Source organism: Sorghum bicolor, chromosome 7, assembly GCF_000003195.3.
Source record: "Sorghum bicolor cultivar BTx623 chromosome 7, Sorghum_bicolor_NCBIv3, whole genome shotgun sequence".
Lineage (NCBI taxonomy): Eukaryota > Viridiplantae > Streptophyta > Magnoliopsida > Poales > Poaceae > Sorghum > Sorghum bicolor.
The window spans coordinates 62,724,411-62,744,529 of record NC_012876.2 but is presented as its reverse complement, the minus strand read 5'-3'; the positions used below and the strand labels follow the sequence as shown (position 1 = coordinate 62,744,529).

Genomic DNA, 20,119 nt, shown 5'->3' with positions numbered 1-20,119 from the left:
TTGTTTCCGCGTGGAGGAAGGCCCCGCGGATAATTTTCACGCGCCGTCAGTCCGACCTGTTTGGAAGCACGTGACGCAGAGTCTCTGCCCCCGCAGAAGCCGGGTTTTGACGGGGAAACCTGTCCGGCCTCGTCACACCGGGCGGCGTTCCCGACGTTCCCCGCCGACTCGACTCGCCTCTCCTCTCGCCTCACGACTCGCTTCTCCTTCGTCGCCGCCGCTCCTCTGTCGCCTCGACTCTCCTCCGTCGTGGCCCCTCTGCCCTCGCCCTGACTCTCCTCTTGCCATCCCCATCTCCATCCCCTTCCGAACCGTCGTCATCCTCGCCTCTACATCGGCAGGGTCCGTTCGCTGGAGAGACATGACCACCGCAGCTGCTGAAAGGTCCCGGCTCCAAGATACACTCCAGTTCTCCTCGAATTTGTCTTCTCTCCAAACTAAGGAAGCCAGTCTCAATCTGGTATGCACCTGCTCAATTCGGCCCCCTTCTCTATGGTTCTGTTGTATAGTGTCGAATTCAAGTTAGCATCTGCCTATATTGTTATCATCTGTGACGTGCTTGTTTCATGGTTGATCCCGTTTGCTTGCCCCGATCTGTCAGACCTAGGGTTCACTAAATTGGTGATTCACAGGTGCCCCGATATAGTTGATCTAGGGTTCGGTAGATTCTTGGTTATCAGGTTTACCGGTTCTGCTCGATTTTCTTGTTCCTGGATTTCTTGTTTCTACCACCAGCAGATTATTGTTATGATCTGCTCTTCATGAATGCACTTGTGCTACTGACTTTAATATTATGATGCACATGCCAAGTGATGCTCTTGAGCCATAATAATTCCAATTTTACAGGTTGGTGTATGAACCTATAAAAATCTAATGAAATGTTGTTGTGACTAAGCTAAACTCTACATAAAGAAAAGAAACATCTATCATCTGTACTGTTTCGCCTTTTTAAAGATCTTTGTATATGAACCAAGTTAACTGTATGTAAAGAGAAGTATCAATTGAAGTCTTATGGCACACTTTTTTTTCCTGCAGGAACATGGTATTCTTCCATTTGTTTGTAATGCAGGTAAACATGCAACTAAATGTAGAATGCGCACCACATTTAAGTATCCGCCCTCTGCGTTGTCATTGCCATCCTCTGATCCTCTGACTAGTAATGATGAGTTGTTGCTTGCTGGATCTTTGTACATTGATTTGCATTTTTTTAGGCAGCTTGGGATGGCTTGCTGCTTCAATTCAGTGTATTATGCATGTCTTCTCTCACCTTTGTTGTTTCAATCATATTCTTGAAACATGTGGTTGCTCACCATTTGAGCTTGTAAGCTTGTATGGCCCACTGTTTTTTGTCCATATTTGCAGTATTATGAGTTATATTAGTGGTTCCACTTGCCATGCTGTTTTTTTGTGAAATTATCATGGATGTTGTTGCCTTGATATTCCAATATCTAACTTACATGATTTCTTTCTTGTGGGTTCAACCTGACTGGAGGCAGGCCATATCTCTGAAGAAGACAATAGAAGATAAAATTGCCAAAGGTGAGACACTGTAATCAGCGATGCTTGGCCACATTTGTTCTGATTTACTTGCAGTTGGCCACATTTGTTCTGATTTACTTGCAGTGGATTCTTTATGTGATTGACTTGAATTTGTGGTTGCTGCTGCAAGCATAGGATAGAGACCAGTACTTGGAGATATTGTGCCTTCATGATTTAGGAACCGGTCATCTATTTAGCCATTTTGTTGTTGCTGCTAACTCTATAGTTTCCTTGGCACTTCTATTTTAGGAGCATTTGTTTATTACACTGTCTTGATCATTGCCTTGTGGAGTTAGTTTTGCTGTTTAACATGACCAACATATTTTCTAGGTTTGCATGTAACTGACCATGCCTTTTTTATCCTAAATTCATGAATTAAATACAAAAAGAGGATTTTCATGAATTAAATATGAAAAGAGGAATCTGAAATTCCGAAGAACAAATTGAATAGGAACAAAATGTTGGCCCATACATTTTCTTTCAATTTCCACTTCTCTGAACCTTTCTTTTCTTTGTTGCTGTGTCATTTAGTATTTTTTGCTAGTTTAATTTAATTTCCTTCAAACTTTTAACACTTGTACACAACTGCTTTGTATCTGAAATTTCATGTTTGTATTAGAACCATACAATATGTATTGTACAGAACAGCTTGGTATTAAAACTTGTTTTTTTTAGAACCATACACATTCATGTTTGTTTTTTTAGAACCATAGACATTCGTGTTTATTTTAGGTATGTCTCTAGATGCTAATGTTTTTCCATGTTTTTACTTGCAGAGCTCTTGGTGGAAGCAATTTATGATTTGAGAAGAAAAATGCAAATGCAGTGCCTATGAGAAGCTTATGCAAAGGAGTTTCTTTTTCCTCGAACATTGCTTTTGAAAAGGAGTTAAACCATAATTTATTCTAGTGCCGAAGTTCTTGGTCAAAAAATAGTATCTTGTTTTATTTTTCATTGTCTCTAGATGTGTGCATGTAGAGACTATTTGACTTAGTGATGAATGGACTAGGGTTGGATATTTGGTGCTACTTGAATTAAAATTTCCATGAATTGGACTGTATCCAGAGTAATTTTTCATTTCGATTGATGTATCTTTTCTTATGGTACTCACTTTCTTATATTAGCTTTGTCAGAAAAGGTCTCGACCAGAACTTCTGTACGAAGTTGATTCGATCTGGTGCCTTAATTTTTTTCATATTATTTTTTCTGCTATTTTCTATGTATATGTCTTTGTGGAAAGGTGTGGTACAATGACAATATGCAGGTCTGTACGCATTTAGTTACGTGACAACAACGAAGACGAGGAGAATGTGCGGTGGCTGCTAGTGATGTTTGAGAGAGGAAGACGAGTGTGGCACAGCACATTTCTTGATGACCGAAGCCATCTGCCCTTGGCTTCCAAACAACAGCAGGGAAATTCTCCAAGCGTGGATATCTCCCCTGTGGTTAGACGTGGGTTCAGCTGTCCAAAAAATTCCCTCCCCTCCGATTACTTCCCAGGGTTAATTACCCTATGGCTGCCAAAGTAGCCCTAAGCGCACATGCCCTCACTTTTCCATCCTGTGTGTAAACACACATCTCAAAAGCAGTTTTCGCATTGAGATGTATACGTGTTTGCACAGTTATCAAAACGAATCCAATAGATAAGAGAGTGAGGCCACATACCCTCAAATGTAAAATAAAATTTTTCATGAAAAGGAGTATAAATGTATATACTTTCTTTGTTTTTAAGGCCAGACCCACAGAGAGCAAACACCGGGAGGGAGAAGGGCTGAGTTACAGTTTCTGATTTCGCTATCGTCCACGTGTTGCGCCATGGTTGGCTGTCCGCACAGTGTCAAGTACGGATGGACCGTATACAATTTTTTCCGCAACGCATCACTGAGCTTGTAGTCCAAAAAAAAAACAATATGCCTCGCAGTTGGAAGAGTCCTGTGGAGATTCTATTGCCTCCGGAGGGAGAGAGGAATGAGAGAAGTAAAAGTGAAAGGTGAGAGAAAAAAGAGTCTTAGGTTGAAAAAAATACAGTCCTGGTTCAGAAGAATTGTAGCTCTAGGATCCCATGCCTACATGTTATGTCAACTTGGTGAAGGCCTCAAAAAAATTGAGGATTTCTCTATTTTTTCAGAACTTTTTTTAAAACAATCATGCGACATTTGCTGGCCATCGGTCATTCTTCTCTTTGCTTATGTCATGCTTCTCTTTGCTTACATTAGCAAAAGGCGACAAACAATGCATGAACCCATCACCTGAGATCTTCTCAATTCTAGCATATATGGAAAAAATATAATTCTTACTTTCAAGTAGTCAAATAATTTTAAATTAACCAACAAATATATAAAAATTGACATCTACATTATTAAATTATAAGTATAGCTGGTTGGTTATATAAATTATTTTCTATAGTAATGTATTTGAATACATGAAAATAAAAAAAACTTACACTGTTTTTGTAAATTTAATCAAAATGGAAATGTTTATTTTGTTTTAAACTTTTTTGTGGGGTGTTGGGGGGGGGGGGGGGGGAGGAGGAGGCTTGAGGGCAGGGACAGAGCGAGATAATACTGGACGCAGCTGTGGAACTGAACTTGAATTCTTATTTCGAGGAGCACACAAGTTGGTTTTGTCGGCGTGCATATGTTTGCTTCAATAATGCGGATCTCTGCCGGGACGTTTGTGGCTTGTGGGAAGATAATGGAAAGTGCATATTGTTTCAAAAAGAAATAATGGAAAGTGCAGTACTTGCTGCAGATAACGAAGTGTGGAACTAGTTACTGTACTTCATGTAGAACCAGCTTGGTAACTTTTCTGTAGATACGTATATGCATGTTAATTTCCTCGGTAATTATTGCTTAAGGCCTTGTTTAGTTCGCAAAATTTTTCAAGATTCCCCGTCACATCGAATCTTGCGGCACATGCATGAGCATTAAATATACGTAAAAACAAAAATTATTTGCACAGTTCATCTGTAAACCGCGAGATTACTCTATAATTGGACAATGTTTGTCAAATAAAAACGAAAGTGCTACAGTGCCCTTTTTCACAACTTTTTGCGAACTGAACAAGGCCTAAATAAAAGCTCCCTTTTGACCTAGCTTGTCACCTTTTCTATTTCAAATCTACGTGTACGGCGCACCTGCTGATAGCGGTAGGAGGATTTCATTTATTAGTGCTAATGCACGAAGCCAATTTAGTTTAGCGAAATTTTTGGTTTTTGGCTACTGTAACACTTTCGTTTTTATTTGACAAACATTGTCTAATCATGGAGAAACTAAACTCAAAAAATAGGTAAACTGTGTAATTAGTTTTTATTTTCATCTATATTTAATACTCCATGCATGTGACCAAAGATTTGATGTGACGGGGAATCTTGAAAATTTTTGCGAACTAAACAAGACATTAATTAAAGGGGGCTTACAAAATTAGTGGCTCTACACGTCATAACCTTTTCGTTTCTTTTTTTATATTTTATTTTACTCGCAGGCATTAGGTGCGACTCTAGAAACACCATCCAAGGGGGCTAATTAGTAAAGGGCTGCTTGAGCTGGTTGTAGGATAAGCTATCTTAACATAAACGTCGAGGATTTCTATGACCTACATATAGGATTTGGGTTGTGCCCCGGACTATAGCCCCCCTAGCCCGGGGCCTGGATCCGCTCGTGGCAGGCATGCATGCACATGAGTTGCATGAAACATATAGCTTTTTTATCTGTTCCAATACATTTTTGCAATGACACTTTGACCGTGACTAGATGCGGGCTATACTAACTCGAATGAGTACGGGTAGTGGTGGAGCCAAAAATGCGAATTTTCTTTTGTTATAGGAGACCAAGAGTGCAATTTGTTGCTAAAAATGGATTGAATCTGAAAATTTGCAACGGAAATTAATTTAGCTTAGAAGAGTTTTGCTCTCTACCCCTCCCTCCATCCACAACTCAGCATAGGTCATGATTGTAACATCCCTGATGTTACGAACACTAAAACTGGATCATGTCCTCATAAGCATTGCAAAGCATAATTGTTGAGCACATCATTATGCATCAACTTAAAAATAAGTTTATTTTGGTTGATTGTGCTTAGGGAATTAAAGTGTGTTTATCATGCTTGTGATGGTTGTTTAATCCCTAGCTAAGGAGGGTGGTAAGGGAATAGCTAAGAAAAACCCCTAATTTGAACCCCAGTTTTTGCCCCCTTTGGTGCAATTTGAAAACTAAGCAAAATTTGAGGTTGAGTTCAAAAGCAAAGTTGTAGATCTTGTCAAGATGTACAACTTTGGTGTTTTGAGTTTTTGAAGTTTCAGTACAAAATTCAAAGTAATTTTGAAAATACAGATTTCCAGAAATTGTCCCCTTTTCCAATTTGAATCCCCAATTCAAAATCTATTTGAAATCTTGAAAAGTGGCCAACATAAAAGTTGTAGATCTCAAAAAGTTAAACAACTTTAATGTTGGGAATTTTTCAAGTTGTTTTGGAAAATCAAAAGTAATTTTGGAATTTCTAATCTGCCCCAATTCAAAATTTGAATTTTTCCCAACTTGAGATTTGGATTTCAAAATGTTTGGCTCAAATTCATCCCTTTCCATTTGAAATCAGCCTTGGACCCTTAAAGATGTTTTGTAGTATTCAAAATTCTGAGCATTTGTTATTTTGGCATATTTTCACCTTCTATTCAAAATTTCAAAGTAATTTTAAGTTTTCAGAAAGGGTATTTTGGGGAAAAAGGGGGATAAGCTTGGTCTCTGTTCATGGCGGTGGACCGCCGAGCTGGGATCGGCGTTGCCAGCGTGTGAGCCACCGTTTCACCTCGTCCAAGCACGTGCTCGCGTCCGTGGCAAAGTGAAGCAGCTGCTGGCGAAGTGGAGCGCGACGTGCCCTTCTCCCCTGCGATCACCGACGTCTTTTTCGCCACCGGAGCACCGACGGGCAGCGGCTCGTCCAACTCCAAATTCGCCTCGGTTGCTCCCTTTCCAATCCACCCGAGCACTCCACTAGCTTCGCCAAGTGCTCAGCAGTCGATTGCGCCCCCGAGCGCAAGCTCTAACTCACCAGAGTCCTCCACCCGATCCGTTCTTCCCCAAACCCGGCCGAAGCCCCGCCGTGGTCGAGCTCCATCGTGGCCAGCATCACTCCGACTCTCTCCGTTGCCGCTCCTTGCTCGGTTGAAGTCGCGGTGAGCTCCTAAAGCTTTTGCGTCGCTCAACTCGCGCTCTACTCGCCTGGGGCGGCCGGCGTTGGCTCGGCCGAGGTGGCCGTCCGCCGTGCCCGTGGTCGCAGGGGCTAGGGTAGGGGAGAGCGGGTGAAAAGAGGGTCTACGAGTGCGCAAGGAGCTGGGGAAGCTAGCGCGCCTCGCTGCGGAAGCCGGGAGCTCACCGGTGTTGAGCTGGAGGTCGCCGGAGCGGCGGCGCGAGGTGGAAGGCGAAGCTGACGGGCGGGACCCGCCCGTCAGTGTCTGCGTGAGGGGAGGGGCAGCGCGCGCAGCCCGCGCGGGAGAGTGCTCCCGGGCCAACTTGGGCCGAGTTCCTGGGCCATGCTGTTTTTCCTTTTTCTTTTATGCAGATTATGTTATTTATGTTTGAAATTGAGTAATAAATTGTGTTGTGATCCAAAAATAATGAGAATTTTTGGATAGACTCTCTGAAATGTTTAGGACCCAAGAAAAATATTAGGATCTATTTTATGATAATTTGCATGTATATTTAAATTGCCTCTGTTTAATAATAAATGAATCTTCCATGATTTTTAATAGTTTATGGGTATATCCAAAAATCATGAATTTTAATATGTGAACTTGTATTACTATTATATAACTTCAGGAATAATTTCACCTCTTTTTTATAAAGCATGCTCTGTTTCTTAATAAAGCTATTTAAAATGATTATAAAAGAAATAGAAATAATTAATCCTTTTAGGATTTGAGTGGTATTTTGGATTGATTGACAACCAGTGGTCACTTAGCATAATATGCTCCCTGGTTATGGTTATTTCATATAAATGATCCTTGTGGTATGATAGATTCACAACATTGTTTAATAAAGATGATAAAATTGGTTTAGTAATAATCCATGCTTTGATAGCTAGATTAGTTTGTTTCTTTACCATGAAGGTAAGTTGTACTCGAGGTAGTCATGTTTGTTGTTATCATCTAAGAACATGTAACCTGTCTTTATCATGCCATGAGTATCTCATAATCATGCATATATACTTTTACGTATAGAATACGCTCCGGAAGAATATGATCCTCAGTGGGTTGATTCCGAGTTTGTGGATCCTTCGGTTTTTGCTGAGTTGTCGGACTTCCCTTCCGGCCAAGGCAAGCCCCGGACATTAAACCCTATCCTTGTATTTTCATAAAGTTATTTATATCACTTGAGTTAATATGATGCATTAGGTGAATAGGAGTTGGGTGAATCCTATTTGCTGCATTACCTACCTTGGTGATTCTTATATTAACCTTGATACCTGTTTTATGAAAATGCTTAGTATGCTTAGTCCTGCCTATTAGATAGGTTTTCAAATGAGAAAGTTTGAAGGGTTGTTGTGGAATACTTTTATGGTTAATAATGTTTAAACTTGAGACCGGTCGGTGGACTTGCTTTAAGAATGGAGTCTTAAAGTAGTGTCTCCAACTGTGTCGATTAAGGACCGTACCGTTGTTGGCCTGTTGTGATTGAGACCTTTGAGTACAGCCCACATGCGGTGGTAAGCCTTACCTATAGCTATTCCGATACTTGAGAACGGCTAACCGCGTACTGGGAGTGGAGAGATGGCGAGAGTAGCGTGTACCCACCTTACGGATCTGAGATGACCGGGAAACATCTAGATTGGCTGTAGGATGGTGGTGTACTGTACTCTCGGGTGACGCTGGACCCGTTCTTGTATGGGAGGATCTATAGAAACAGGTTGACATATGCAAGATTAAGTTCTACATATGTCGTGTGGTACTGAATCCCCAGCTGGGTTTAATCGATTCGAATCGCCGTGTTTCCTCGGATATGGAGCCTCAATCCTCGTACCATCATCGTAGTAATAAGTGAATCTTTGGTATAAGAAAGATATGGTTTGCTTATGAAAGTTGGATAACCATTTGGTTAGTCATAAATGATAACCTTGAGTTAAAACTTGAAAGTAGGTTTAATCTTAGTAAGCTTTTATGCAAAAAGAAATGCTTTGATCTTGCTAAAGCTTTACCTTGAATCCATATAGCCTGCATACATGAGTCTTCACCTCTTTTATAGTCGGTTAAGTCTTGTTGAGTACTTTTGTACTCAGGGTTTATTAACCCCTGTTGCAGGTGCTGACTTAGACTGCTTATGGAGGTCATGTCGGTGGGCGCGACATGATTTATCCACCTCTTCTACCTTAGAAGCTTCACCTAAGATGCTTTCGCTACTCTACACACCTTTTGGAAATTTAGTTAAGTTTGTACTTCATCATATGTTGTAAATTAAGTTATAAATCTTCCGCGCTCTGATGTAAGTTATTTTTGTAACAAATGTTGTAATGTTGTGGTAACTCCATGTTGATCCTGTATGAGTTAAAACGTGGATGATTTGGGTTTCCCGAGGACACCCGACAGACTTCTTGAGTCATTTGGAACTCGTGCACGCTGATCAGAAGTCTTTGAGACAATGATGGGTGCATGTGGGCCACTTAATTCAGGAGGTTCTGCCACAATGATGTCATGAATTTAGGTCATAGACAACGCAATAAGTCAATTAGATATAGATTCTTTTTTTCATGAAAATATATAGTCTTATCAATATAAAAGAATATAAAGAGTCTTTTGGAGTTGTTCGAGGACGAGAATTCACACAAGAGAACTTTTCGCTCTAGATATAGATTCTTTTTTTGTTTTGAGCTTATTATGAGGTGTGTTTGATAGGGATTATGATCCAATCTGTTTCTTCTTAGAAACATGAGAATTCCTACTAATTGAAAGAAAATAATGGTTTCTATAGGGAATCCCGACCGGATGATTCGATAAGATTCAAAAAAGTAGAAATATTTATTTTTTAAGGAAACTGTAGGGGCCTTAGCCCCCTACTGAAATGATTTATTGAAAAGGTAAAAAACAGTACAACAGAGCAAAAGAAAGATATCAGTTCATGTCTCAGTGGCCAACATTAACCATGCTTGCGTCGAGAGTGTATTCCACTGCATGCCGCAACCTCTCTGCATTCTTTAATTTACACCCGTCAACCACGTCACCATTCCATATATGTACTTACACGGTGAATTACCTACATTCTATTCTTAACCAAACCTGTGATTGTAAAGTCGCCGGAATGCGCATGCGCTCAGCACATGCATATACTATATATACAGTTACTTTTTTTTAATCAAAATGTATAAGAGACGTACACTACGCACACGCTTATTCTCCTATAAACACACACACACACACACACTTTATTTAACCGACGATGAACACATTTGAGAATTGAGAGACCGACTTGACAGATTCGAGATTGACAAATAGTACATGTACAATAGGGCCATTTCTCCTAGAATAAATATAGAAAAATCCAACCACCCAAAGCCAAAACTAGAACTTAACCTAAGCATTATTGGACGCTCAGATTGCTACACAGCATGCATATATATGTGCACACGATACAAAATACCAGTTCACATCTAGCTACTACATGCAACACCTGCTACAACCTTTATTTCCGTAATGAATAATACTCCCTCCATTCCAAATTATAAGGTATTCTAAGAATTTCGGAGAGTCAAAATATTTTAAGTTTGATCAAATTTATATAATAAGATAATAACATTTATGTTAATTAACTATGTATTATTAGGTTTTTTATTAATTATATTTTCGTAGTATACTTATTTGATGTCATAAATCTTTATAATTTTTCTTATACTTTTGATCAAACTTAAAATGTTTTGACTCTCCAAAATTCGTAAGATGGCTTATAATTTAAAATGGAGGGAGTAATACATATAAAATTGATCGAGGTGCTAAATCGTCTCATCAATGGGCTTGAATGTACGAAGTTTTCATATGGTTTGTGAAAAGGTGAAAACAGAAGTAAACAAATTAATATAAATCTATAACAAATGGGCCGACATGACAACAGAGGGTTCAAGCAAAAGAACGGTTCTAATTAAGCACTTTAATTAGCACTCTTATAAGCTTAAGCATCTCTAAGGGTTTTGCATAATTGAGTTGATATTTGTTGTTGTTTACAAACTCTCAAAACAAAATGTAAAATCTAAAAATAGACCATCTCTAAGGGTTTTGCATAATTGAGTTGGCAACCCGACCGTGATTTTTTTCCTTCCCGCGCGCTCGTGATCGTCTTCCTACGCGACTTTCCTTCGCGCGCGTAAAGTCGCCGCCGGTTCTCGCGTTTTCCTCAGGTCGCGCCGCCAGTTCTTCTTGCTCCCCACCGCTCGTTGTAGGTGCCACCGCGACGACTCGTATCAGACTCGCTGCAGGTCATGCGGGGACTAGGAGACGCGCGTGATCGGACTTTTGCCAAGTCGTACGCAGCTTGACATATTTGCCAAGTTGCCCAAAATGAAAACTCCAAATGCAAAACCATTGGATACCTCTTTTGTAATTTTTGGCAAATTACAAGAATGCAAAGTCCAAATGCAAAACCCTTAGAGATGCTCTTTTTACGATTTAGTTTATTTAGTTACACTAGAAAAAAACCGCTGATATCCATTTGGAGCACCATCCCATCCTTAGACCAAACCAATTGTCTTTAAAAGATTAAAACAACACTGTAAAGAAAAAAGTTCCCATCCACCAAACCCTTTTCCCTTGAAGATTAATTCCTCAACCTACGATGCTTATGCTTGTTTGCATCTCCTCTTCCTGTATATGGATGGATTCAGACGCCCTTGAAATTACAAATCACATCCTATAATCGATTAACCCATTAGGCCTTTTTTTTAGCAAAAACCCATTAGGCCTATTAGGCCACTGCCACGAGTTTATAGTCAGAAATTCGGCCCATCTAAGCCCACCACGAGTCCATCCCGAAGAAAGCGACCGAGCCGGATTCTCTTCTTGCAGCACAAGAAGAAAAGACCCCGAGAAGAACTCGACTCCCGCGGCGGTGCCGGTGCCGGAGCCGCCTATAAGCAAAGCGAGCGAGCCCCAGCCTCCCCTTCCCTGACCGCGCCTCAGAAATTTCAGAAGAGATCCGACCGCCACCGAAGCACACAAGCAGCGTCGCCAGGGCGTGAGAGGGAGCACCAGTGAATCTCGGGAGCAGAGGCGATGGCGAGGTTCGACCCGTACGAGAACAACGGCGGCACGTGCGTGGCCGTCGCCGGCGCCGACTACTGCGTCGTCGCCGCCGACACCCGCCTCTCCGTCGGTTACAGCATCCTGTCCCGCGACCACTCCAAGATCGCCCAGCTGTATGTTTCTGAACCTCTCTCTTGCCGTCCGTCCCATGTCGTTGTTGATTTCAGAGTCCATACAGACTTGGGTCGAATTCGGTAGCTCTGAATTGAGATCCCGCTCTCTGGCTTTGGGTCCGGTTAGTCTTGTAGGGCCTCGCGTGTGCTTCAAATTATTATTTGTGCCTCCTCTGCAATTGTTTGATTACGGCTGAAATCAGCAATTCTGTTCTGAAAGTGTTCAGTACTCAGTTTGTTGAGAATTTGCAATACTTTAAGCTGAACTTTAGTGCTACTAATCCGGCCACAATTTCGAGTGCCTCTGGATATGCAAATGGTCTTCGAAACATAAATATAACCACAAATTTGAATTTAAGTTGTCAAAATTGCCATAGGTCCTATTGCATGTGTTCTAAGATGGCTCTTATAGTGGTGCAATCATGGTATTTCCTAAATGAATGAATATTAACATACTTGTATAATGGTGCTATCATGATCTACAGTATTTTTTGAACTATATTATGGAAACAGAACAAAGTATGTCACCTAGTCCTAAATGGGATTTATATTTACAGATGGAAAATTGTTATTAGTCCAAAGCATCTATCTTTATATACAAATTATTTTAGAAGTAACCTTCATATAATATTTGTTTTGGACCGCCTCTTGGTGATTTTGGCACTCTCTCAGCAAATTGTATTCCAAAGTGAACCTGCCTTATTTTTATAGCCACAGAAATACCTCTCTGATATTGTCAATGGATGTGCTGAATTGCTAATGTTCTCTCTGCTTCCTTGCGAACAGGGCAGACAAATGTGTTTTGGCCTCGTCTGGGTTCCAAGGTGATATCAAAGCTTTGCAGAAGGCTCTGACTGCCAAGGAACTAGTAAGTCACTAAAGTCTAAAGCTATTGATTCCTTGAGCTGTTGAACTAGTTGTGAGACCTCCGTTAAGCTTATTGTGCTTTTGCGGTTGACCACACCAACCTTTACTATTGTAATAACCCTATCCTGATATTCGGATGAATGAATTATATGTTTAGTGTCATGTACTCATGTATTCCATTTTTCTCTTAAACTTAAAAACTGAGAGGTCGTGTTTTCCTAAGAAAGGAAACTCTGTGGTAACTTCCCCAAGAAAAGGACCGCCAATTCCTAAGAATGGTGTTTTCAACTGCTCTGTATTATTCAGCTTTGATCATGACTGCATTGGCAATGTAGCTAGCTAGAAAATGCAGATAGATGTTGTGTCATCCTGAACCATATCAGTACAGGTTTGTGATGCTTTTTTGCACTTCCACCTTTTCAGATCTATGAACACAACAATAACAAGAAGATGAGCTGCCCAGCAATGGCTCAACTTCTGTCAAACACACTCTACTACAAGAGATTCTTCCCATACTACGCTTTCAATGTGTTGGCCGGACTGGACACCCAAGGTAGAGTATGACTTGAGTACTAATTGACATTGACCGTTCGATGTGATCATGCCTCTTAGCATCTCTTCTCCTCTAATAGGTAAAGGATGTGTCTTTACATACGATGCTGTTGGGTCTTATGAGAGGACAGGTTATAGTGCTCAGGGAACAGGTTCAGCGTTGATGATGCCTGTTCTTGACAACCAGTTGAAATCCCCTAGTCCTCTCCTACTGCCAGCTCGGGTGAGTTCTAGCTCTCATAAATTTCAATACCAAAAGGAAAGGCTCTCTTGAATTTTAACTGCTTACTCCCATTTATATGGATGTTTTGTTAGCCTTGTGATGGCCCATAGGAGCCAGTAATAAGCACATGAGAACAAAGAACTGTGTATGAGTTGTAACGCAACATTCTTATAATGAACAAAAGTTTTAACACAATGTTGGTTTCCGTTCAGGATGCAGTGACACCTTTGTCTGAATCTGATGCGGTTGATCTGGTGAAAGACGTTTTCGCATCAGCCACTGAACGAGACATATACACTGTACGATACCTTCCTGCACTTTAGATTTCCAAAGATTACTAGTGATGAGTAACACATTTTTGAATCCAATATTGTTGTTCCATGAAATTTGCAGGGAGATAGATTGGAAATTGTGGTCATCAACAGCTCTGGCACACACCGAGAGTGCATTGAACTGAGGAAGGATTAGTGTAATGTTCCTGTGTAATCACACTACCGTTGTTATGCATGAGGATATTTGTTTTTTATTGTCAGATATCTGTATTTGAATTTCCTCTAAACAGAAAGTTGTATTTTGAATTTCCATTCTGTTGATTCCAGCAGGAGATGGTTATAAAGATATTGTAATTCATTATTTTATACTTATGATGAGACACCTTCTTGAAATACTCATATTGCCTGGGGGAATAAACTCTCTGTTCAAAAAATGGAGACAAGTTTTCATTTGGGCGTCATGTTTTTGATCCAAAGTAGTATATGCTTAGTTCCTCAATCCTCACGGAGTCACCTAATACCAACAGGAAAAACGTTAAAAGTTGGGAGAACTATAATAAGCTTATACTTAAATTCAAATTACAAAATCATCAATGTGGCAAAAACCAATCAAACTTTCCCTCCAAAACTTCCTAAACTCAGAACGAACAATCAAGCTGGAAGTGGAGGAGCAACACCCCTGGTGACCGCATTGAAGATCTCCATGTAACCAACAACTCCAACCAAGACGTCATCCTCGCCGTCAGTTACCCAGATGTGCGTGGTCCTGTACGACAGCATCTGCGCCATGACGGCGGCGAGCGAGCTGGTGCTCCTGCACCTCAGCGCCGCGTTCCCGCCGTGGCTCGCCATCATCATCTGGCCGACGAGGCTGGCCTCGAACGCGGCCTTCCGGCCGCCGAGCGTCGACGACCTCGGCGACGGCGCGGCGACGTCCGCCTCGTCATCCTCACCCGGCGCCACGATGCCGTGCCCGTCGACCCCCGCGGCGAAGTTGAGGGACGACATGCTCGCCATCGAGTCCGCGGCGGCCGCGTAGTCGCGGCGCCACAGCCTGTGCGCGGACACGTCGGCCAGGACCTTGTGCGAGCCGTCGCGGTTCGTCTGCACGACGGCGACGGCGCGGGGCTCGGAGGGGACCCGCCAGGAGGACTCGATGGCCGGCGACGAGGCCTCCACGTGGGCGTAGCCGCGGTTGACGGCGCCGAGGGAGGAGATGGACTGCAGCGGGGTCGGCGCCAGAGCGCCGAGGCAGTTGATGAGGAAGCGGATGATGTCTTCCCGCGTCACGCAGCAGTACCTGTCGCAGCCGAACGCCGACGGCGTCGTCGAAGGCTGCGATGGCCTGCCGACGGCCTTCGCCGAGGCTGCCGCCGTCGGCGTCCCGGTGATCTTCAGCACGGCCTTGTAGAATGGCGCGAACGGCTTCTTGTCGACGACGGTGCACGCTTCCGTGATGTTCTTGCTCACCAGGACCCGCCTTGCTCCTTGCTTCGTTAGCTCCACTATTTCAATCAACCTGGCACGCACGAATTGAAAGCTGAATCACATTGACATGCAATGGCAATGGCATTGGCATTGCCCTGATTGTACAACGAGATGAACAGAAGAAAATGCGATGGAATGAGGCTTATAGAGAGGAGATGATCATGCACGTTAGTTATTTTAGAAAAGAAATGACATGGATCAGGGAGGGAACAGCCGAGTTATTCATTCCAAATGATGTGTGGCGCGTCACCTGGTGTGGGGCTCGACCTCCCGCACGAGCGCCGGCTCGTGCGCCACCACGTCGCCGGCAGGCGTCCTCATCGCCGCGGCCGCGTCGCCGAGGTGGGAGGCGAGGAACGCGACGACGTCAAGGGAGCTGAGCAGGCCGATCACGGTGGCCTCGGCGGGCGCCAGGGGCGAGGCGCCGTCGCGCCAGACGGCCACGTCGGCCTCCTGCGACGCCGGGATCGCCGCGGCCGCCGCGGAGAGCGGCGCCGAGGCCGGGACGCCCCGCAGCGGCGGCTTCCCGGCTGTGAGGTCGGCGGCGGCCGTGCGGAGGAAGACGATGTGGGCCATTCGCCTGATGGTGTGGGCCCACGCTTGGCCGCGACGTGAGACGCTGGCCTCTGGTTTTGTGGGGCCTTGCCTGAGGAGACCGCCTCTTCGAATTTTCTTTTAAAAAAACAGTCTTCGAAAAATGACCACACGTGCTCATGCTTCCCAAATTTTCCCGATGAATTCGGTCTGAAACTTTTCATATATTTTTAAAAAACGCCAGATGTAGACGGGGAGCTTTTGGAGAGGCTGTTCCGTGAATCAAACTTCTAGGGGCTGTGCTTTGTACCTCACCGGGCGTTAATTAGATTAAGGTCAAGATGAGTCAATTCGAATAAGAAAACAATAGCAGAAAAAGACATATGAAATGATGAACTCGAAGCTGTCTCAACTAAGGCCTGCTTAAGGCTCTGTTTTGTTTGCCTCGGTAAATTTTAAATTTCGTCACATTTATAGAGTACTAAATATAGACTATTTAAATGAGCTCAAATATATAAGGGTGTGTTTGGTTGGGCTGTGACTTTTAGAAAAGCTACTGTGAGCTTTGAGTTTTTGAAAAGCTGCTGTGGGATGTGGGATTTGAGAAACCCAAAAGTCATTTGGTTGGTCACTCGTGGCTTTTGGAAAAAAAACTGAACGGATCCCAAAAGTTAGTGAAAGCAGAGGGTGATGTGCTTTTGGATTTGTACTACGAGAAAAGCTGCTTTTGGACAAAAGCACTTGTAGCTTTTGGGCCCTTTGGTTGGCTTTTGGCTTTTACAAAAGTAAAAGCAGGTTCAAAAGCCCAACCAAAGAGAGCCTAAATAATAATCAATAATCAATAATAGAAGTTTTGGACCCTGTCTCAAAAAAGGAAAGGCTCTTGACGTCGCGGCATCTTATCAATATTCATTATTCGTTTCGAGGTCCATTCCATATATCTTATAACTATTCATTATTTGTTTCGAGGTTCATTCCATATTGTTGAACCAAGCACCCACGGGATCGTAATTGGCTCGAATCTGTCTTTTTTTTTATCAAACACACAAAAATCATGGGCCCTCAAATTTCAAAAGCACGAAGGTGTAAACTAATGTCGATTGACTTATTTAAAAAAATCATAGCTGAAAGAACTCTACTAAATAGTTAGCAGATTCAGTACTTTAGCCTACGAAGCTCTCTTCCTAGCCTGGGTTCTCAAACACTTGACGCTACTAATCGCTTGTACGAACCGGTAAGATTATATAATCGATTATACTCGTATGGATCGGTGTAGCAATGCTTACAATGGAGTGATGGACATGGACTTAATAATTCAAGACGTGCACACGCCACCGCGTCGCTTGATTATCCGCAGCGCAACCGTGTGTGCAGATCATCACGCTGACGATACACGCAGGCAGCACATCAGCTGAACCCATGCGCAGCGCAAGGCGCGAGCGCAACCGTGTGTCGGTGGCTCGGTGCAGCTAGCCCCTCCTCCTCGTCGCTCACCGGCCGGCCACCGCCCGCTGCCGTGTCGCCGGCCTGGCAGCCAGCAGGGGGAAGCTGTGGAACAGACGAGAAGCGAGACGGAGGAAAACAAACCCGAACGAACTGCAAGTCTTGACCGGCCGGCGGGGACACCTCAGCCTTTGGGCGTTGCATGCGTGGCACGGCGAAGCAGCCTCCGACGGCCGTCAAGTGAACACGCGGCGCACACACAGGATCCAGCGATTCGACCTGCGACCGCGAGATCGGTTCCGATCCAACACTTGGAGCCGGTGCCCGCGGCGCGGCGCCAAAAAACAAAAAAAAAATTCCACGGTCGCGTCACCGGTGAACTCTTCACCGTTCGTGTTTCTTGTTGCTCATGAGAAGCCACCAATCGTTATATATAGCCCGAGTGAACTCGGTGGTAGCAAATGAGCATCGCATCTGCAATTCTGCATCCAATCCTTCCTCCCTGCGAGTCGCGGGCGCGTGTCACTCACGTTTGCTTCGCTGCGCTGTGAGCTTCGCCAAGCCAGGAACGGAACAATGGCGATCCTGAAGAGGCGTTCTTCCACTGACACCGACACTGACAGCACCAAGAGCTCCGCGGCGGCGGCGGCGGCCGGAGGAGAGGCTAGTGCTGTGACGGCGGCCAGCAGCCTGAGCGACGACATGCTGGCGGAGATCATCCTCCGGCTGCCCGTCGAGTCCGTGGCGCGGTCCAAGTGCGTGTCCAAGACGTGGTGCGCCACCGTCGCCGACAGCTACCTGCGCCGCAGGCTCCCGCTGCAGCTGTCCGTGGTCTATTTCCCCGAAAACGATGACGCCGGCTCCGCCCGCGGCAAGGCGCGGCCACGGTTCGCGTGCGCGGACTCCGCCGCCGCCGACGGCGGTGTCGGCCTGCTCCGGGACCGCGACCTCTGCTTCTTCCCGTTCCTCGACGTCTCCGTCGTCTGCGACGCCTGCAACGGCCTGCTCCTCCTCCGCGCCGCAGGCACCAAAAGGTTCTACGTCGTGGACCCGGTCACGAGGCGCTGGGCCGCGCTCCCGCCGCCGTCGAGGGACCCGCGCCTGTCCATGCTCGCCTTCGACCCCTCCTCCCCGCGCCGCGGCGGCTACCACGTGGTCAACTTCACCGGCCGGTGGCGCGACCGCGGGGGCGAGGTGGAGGTGTACTCGTCGGAGACGCGGGCGTGGTCGCTGCGCGACGCCGAGTTCGGCGTGCCCGCGGCCTCGCTCTCGGGCTCCGTGCATTTCCACGCCGGCGCCGTCTACGTCCTCGCCTCCGACCCGGACTGCGTCGTGCGCATGGACGTCACCGAGGCCGGCATCGCTTGCGCGGTCGCCGAGCTCCCCGAGCCCGCGGACGGCGGCGGCGGCGGCGACGGCCGCCTTGCGCACTCCGCGGGGCGGCTGCACTACGTCGCCACCGACGGTGCGCTGCGAGTCAAGGTCTGGGTGCTCGACGGCGAATCACCAGCTGATGCGCTCCAGTGGCGGCTGAAGCACGCCGTCAAACTCGGCGACGTCGTCCAGCTGGGGAAAAAGTGCGGCTGCGGCAGGGGAAGCGAGGCCAGGTTCCTGGCGCTGCACCCGGAGAAGGACGCGGTGTATGTGTGGTCGGCGGGGAAGCTCCTGGAGTATGACCTGACGAGGAAGGAGGTCGCCGGAGTGTGGGCGTTTGGCAAGGGCGAGAAGAATCGTGTCGTCAAGACGTGGCTTGTCCCGTCATCGATGTACCTGTCCGACTGCCTGCCTCTGGCTGATGCATAGCATGTACTGACAGATGTATTTTGTCTCTGTATTTATCCTAATTGTTGTACAGGACAATTTGATGAAGAGTCTAAAGAAAGGAGAATTTGATAAAAGAAGGAACATTTGATGTAATGTATGTTCGTACATATCCTAATGTTGTATGGGACAATTTGATAAAAGAGGGAAATTTGGGACGCGGCAGCTTAGGGTGAGCTAGAATTTTATCTCGGGTGGTAAACATGGCTCTTGGAACACTAAATACTGCTTTGTTCTAAATCATTAATTATTTACTCCCTCCGTGTGTAAATAAATACACATCTCGTTTCTCGAAAAGTTAAATATTTTTAAATTTAATTAAATATATGAAAAATATATTAATATTTATTATAATATATATTAGGTTAAATATGAAATATCTTTCAAAATATACTTATTTATGATATAAAATTTAATATTATTTATTATATTTATAGTTAAATTTAAAAGTTTGACTTCTTGAAAAGTGATATATGTATTTTATTGGACGAAGAGAGTAACATTTTAAGGTATATATAGTTTTTTTTGACAAAATGAGCTTTATTAATTAAAAAATAGTTACATCTCTTAGTATAAACTTATTAAAGAAACTAGGAGGCTCATCGTCCCAAATACAATCTTGCTTAGTTTGCTTTGCTCTTCTTGCCAACTCATGTGCTACACAATTAGCATCTCTACTACAGTGTTCAATCAAGATTTTCTAGAAACTACTCCATACAGTAATACATTCATAGATAGCAGCCGTCGAGTTTGCCCAAAAACCTCCATCCTTCATTGTTCTATCACCTCCATACAGTCTGACTAAATGATACTATACAACATATTTAGATATACAATTATACGACACTTCATTTAGTTGTAAAATAAACACAAATTGCATAATTGCATATGAACATGAGTTCTTCAAAATTTGAGCTGAACAAATTACAAAATCAAAACACAGTACATTACTACCTGTATGTATCAAATAAATACGCATGAGTGCTTGTCG

The 20,119-nt window shown here is 44.2% G+C and overlaps 3 protein-coding genes across 3 annotated transcripts; 2 read left to right on the top strand and 1 right to left on the bottom strand.

The window, feature by feature from the left end:
- LOC8060957 (proteasome subunit beta type-1) lies at positions 11,575-14,237 on the top strand. Its single transcript, XM_002445779.2, has 6 exons — positions 11,575-11,928; positions 12,715-12,796; positions 13,219-13,348; positions 13,428-13,570; positions 13,783-13,869; positions 13,964-14,237. The coding sequence occupies exons 1-6, from the start codon at positions 11,786-11,788 to the stop codon at positions 14,036-14,038; spliced, it is 660 nt and encodes a 219-aa protein (XP_002445824.1). The 5' UTR covers positions 11,575-11,785; the 3' UTR covers positions 14,039-14,237.
- On the bottom strand, positions 14,385-15,967 carry LOC8062402 (CBS domain-containing protein CBSX6). Its single transcript, XM_002444659.2, has 2 exons — positions 15,581-15,967; positions 14,385-15,361 (listed from the first exon to the last, which is right to left on the bottom strand). Exons 1-2 carry the CDS (start codon positions 15,904-15,906, stop codon positions 14,494-14,496), a joined length of 1,194 nt encoding a protein of 397 aa, XP_002444704.1. The 5' UTR covers positions 15,907-15,967; the 3' UTR covers positions 14,385-14,493.
- On the top strand, positions 17,679-19,185 carry LOC8060956 (putative F-box protein At5g52610). Its single transcript, XM_002445778.2, has one exon. The coding sequence runs from the start codon at positions 17,884-17,886 to the stop codon at positions 19,108-19,110; it is 1,227 nt and encodes a 408-aa protein (XP_002445823.1). The 5' UTR covers positions 17,679-17,883; the 3' UTR covers positions 19,111-19,185.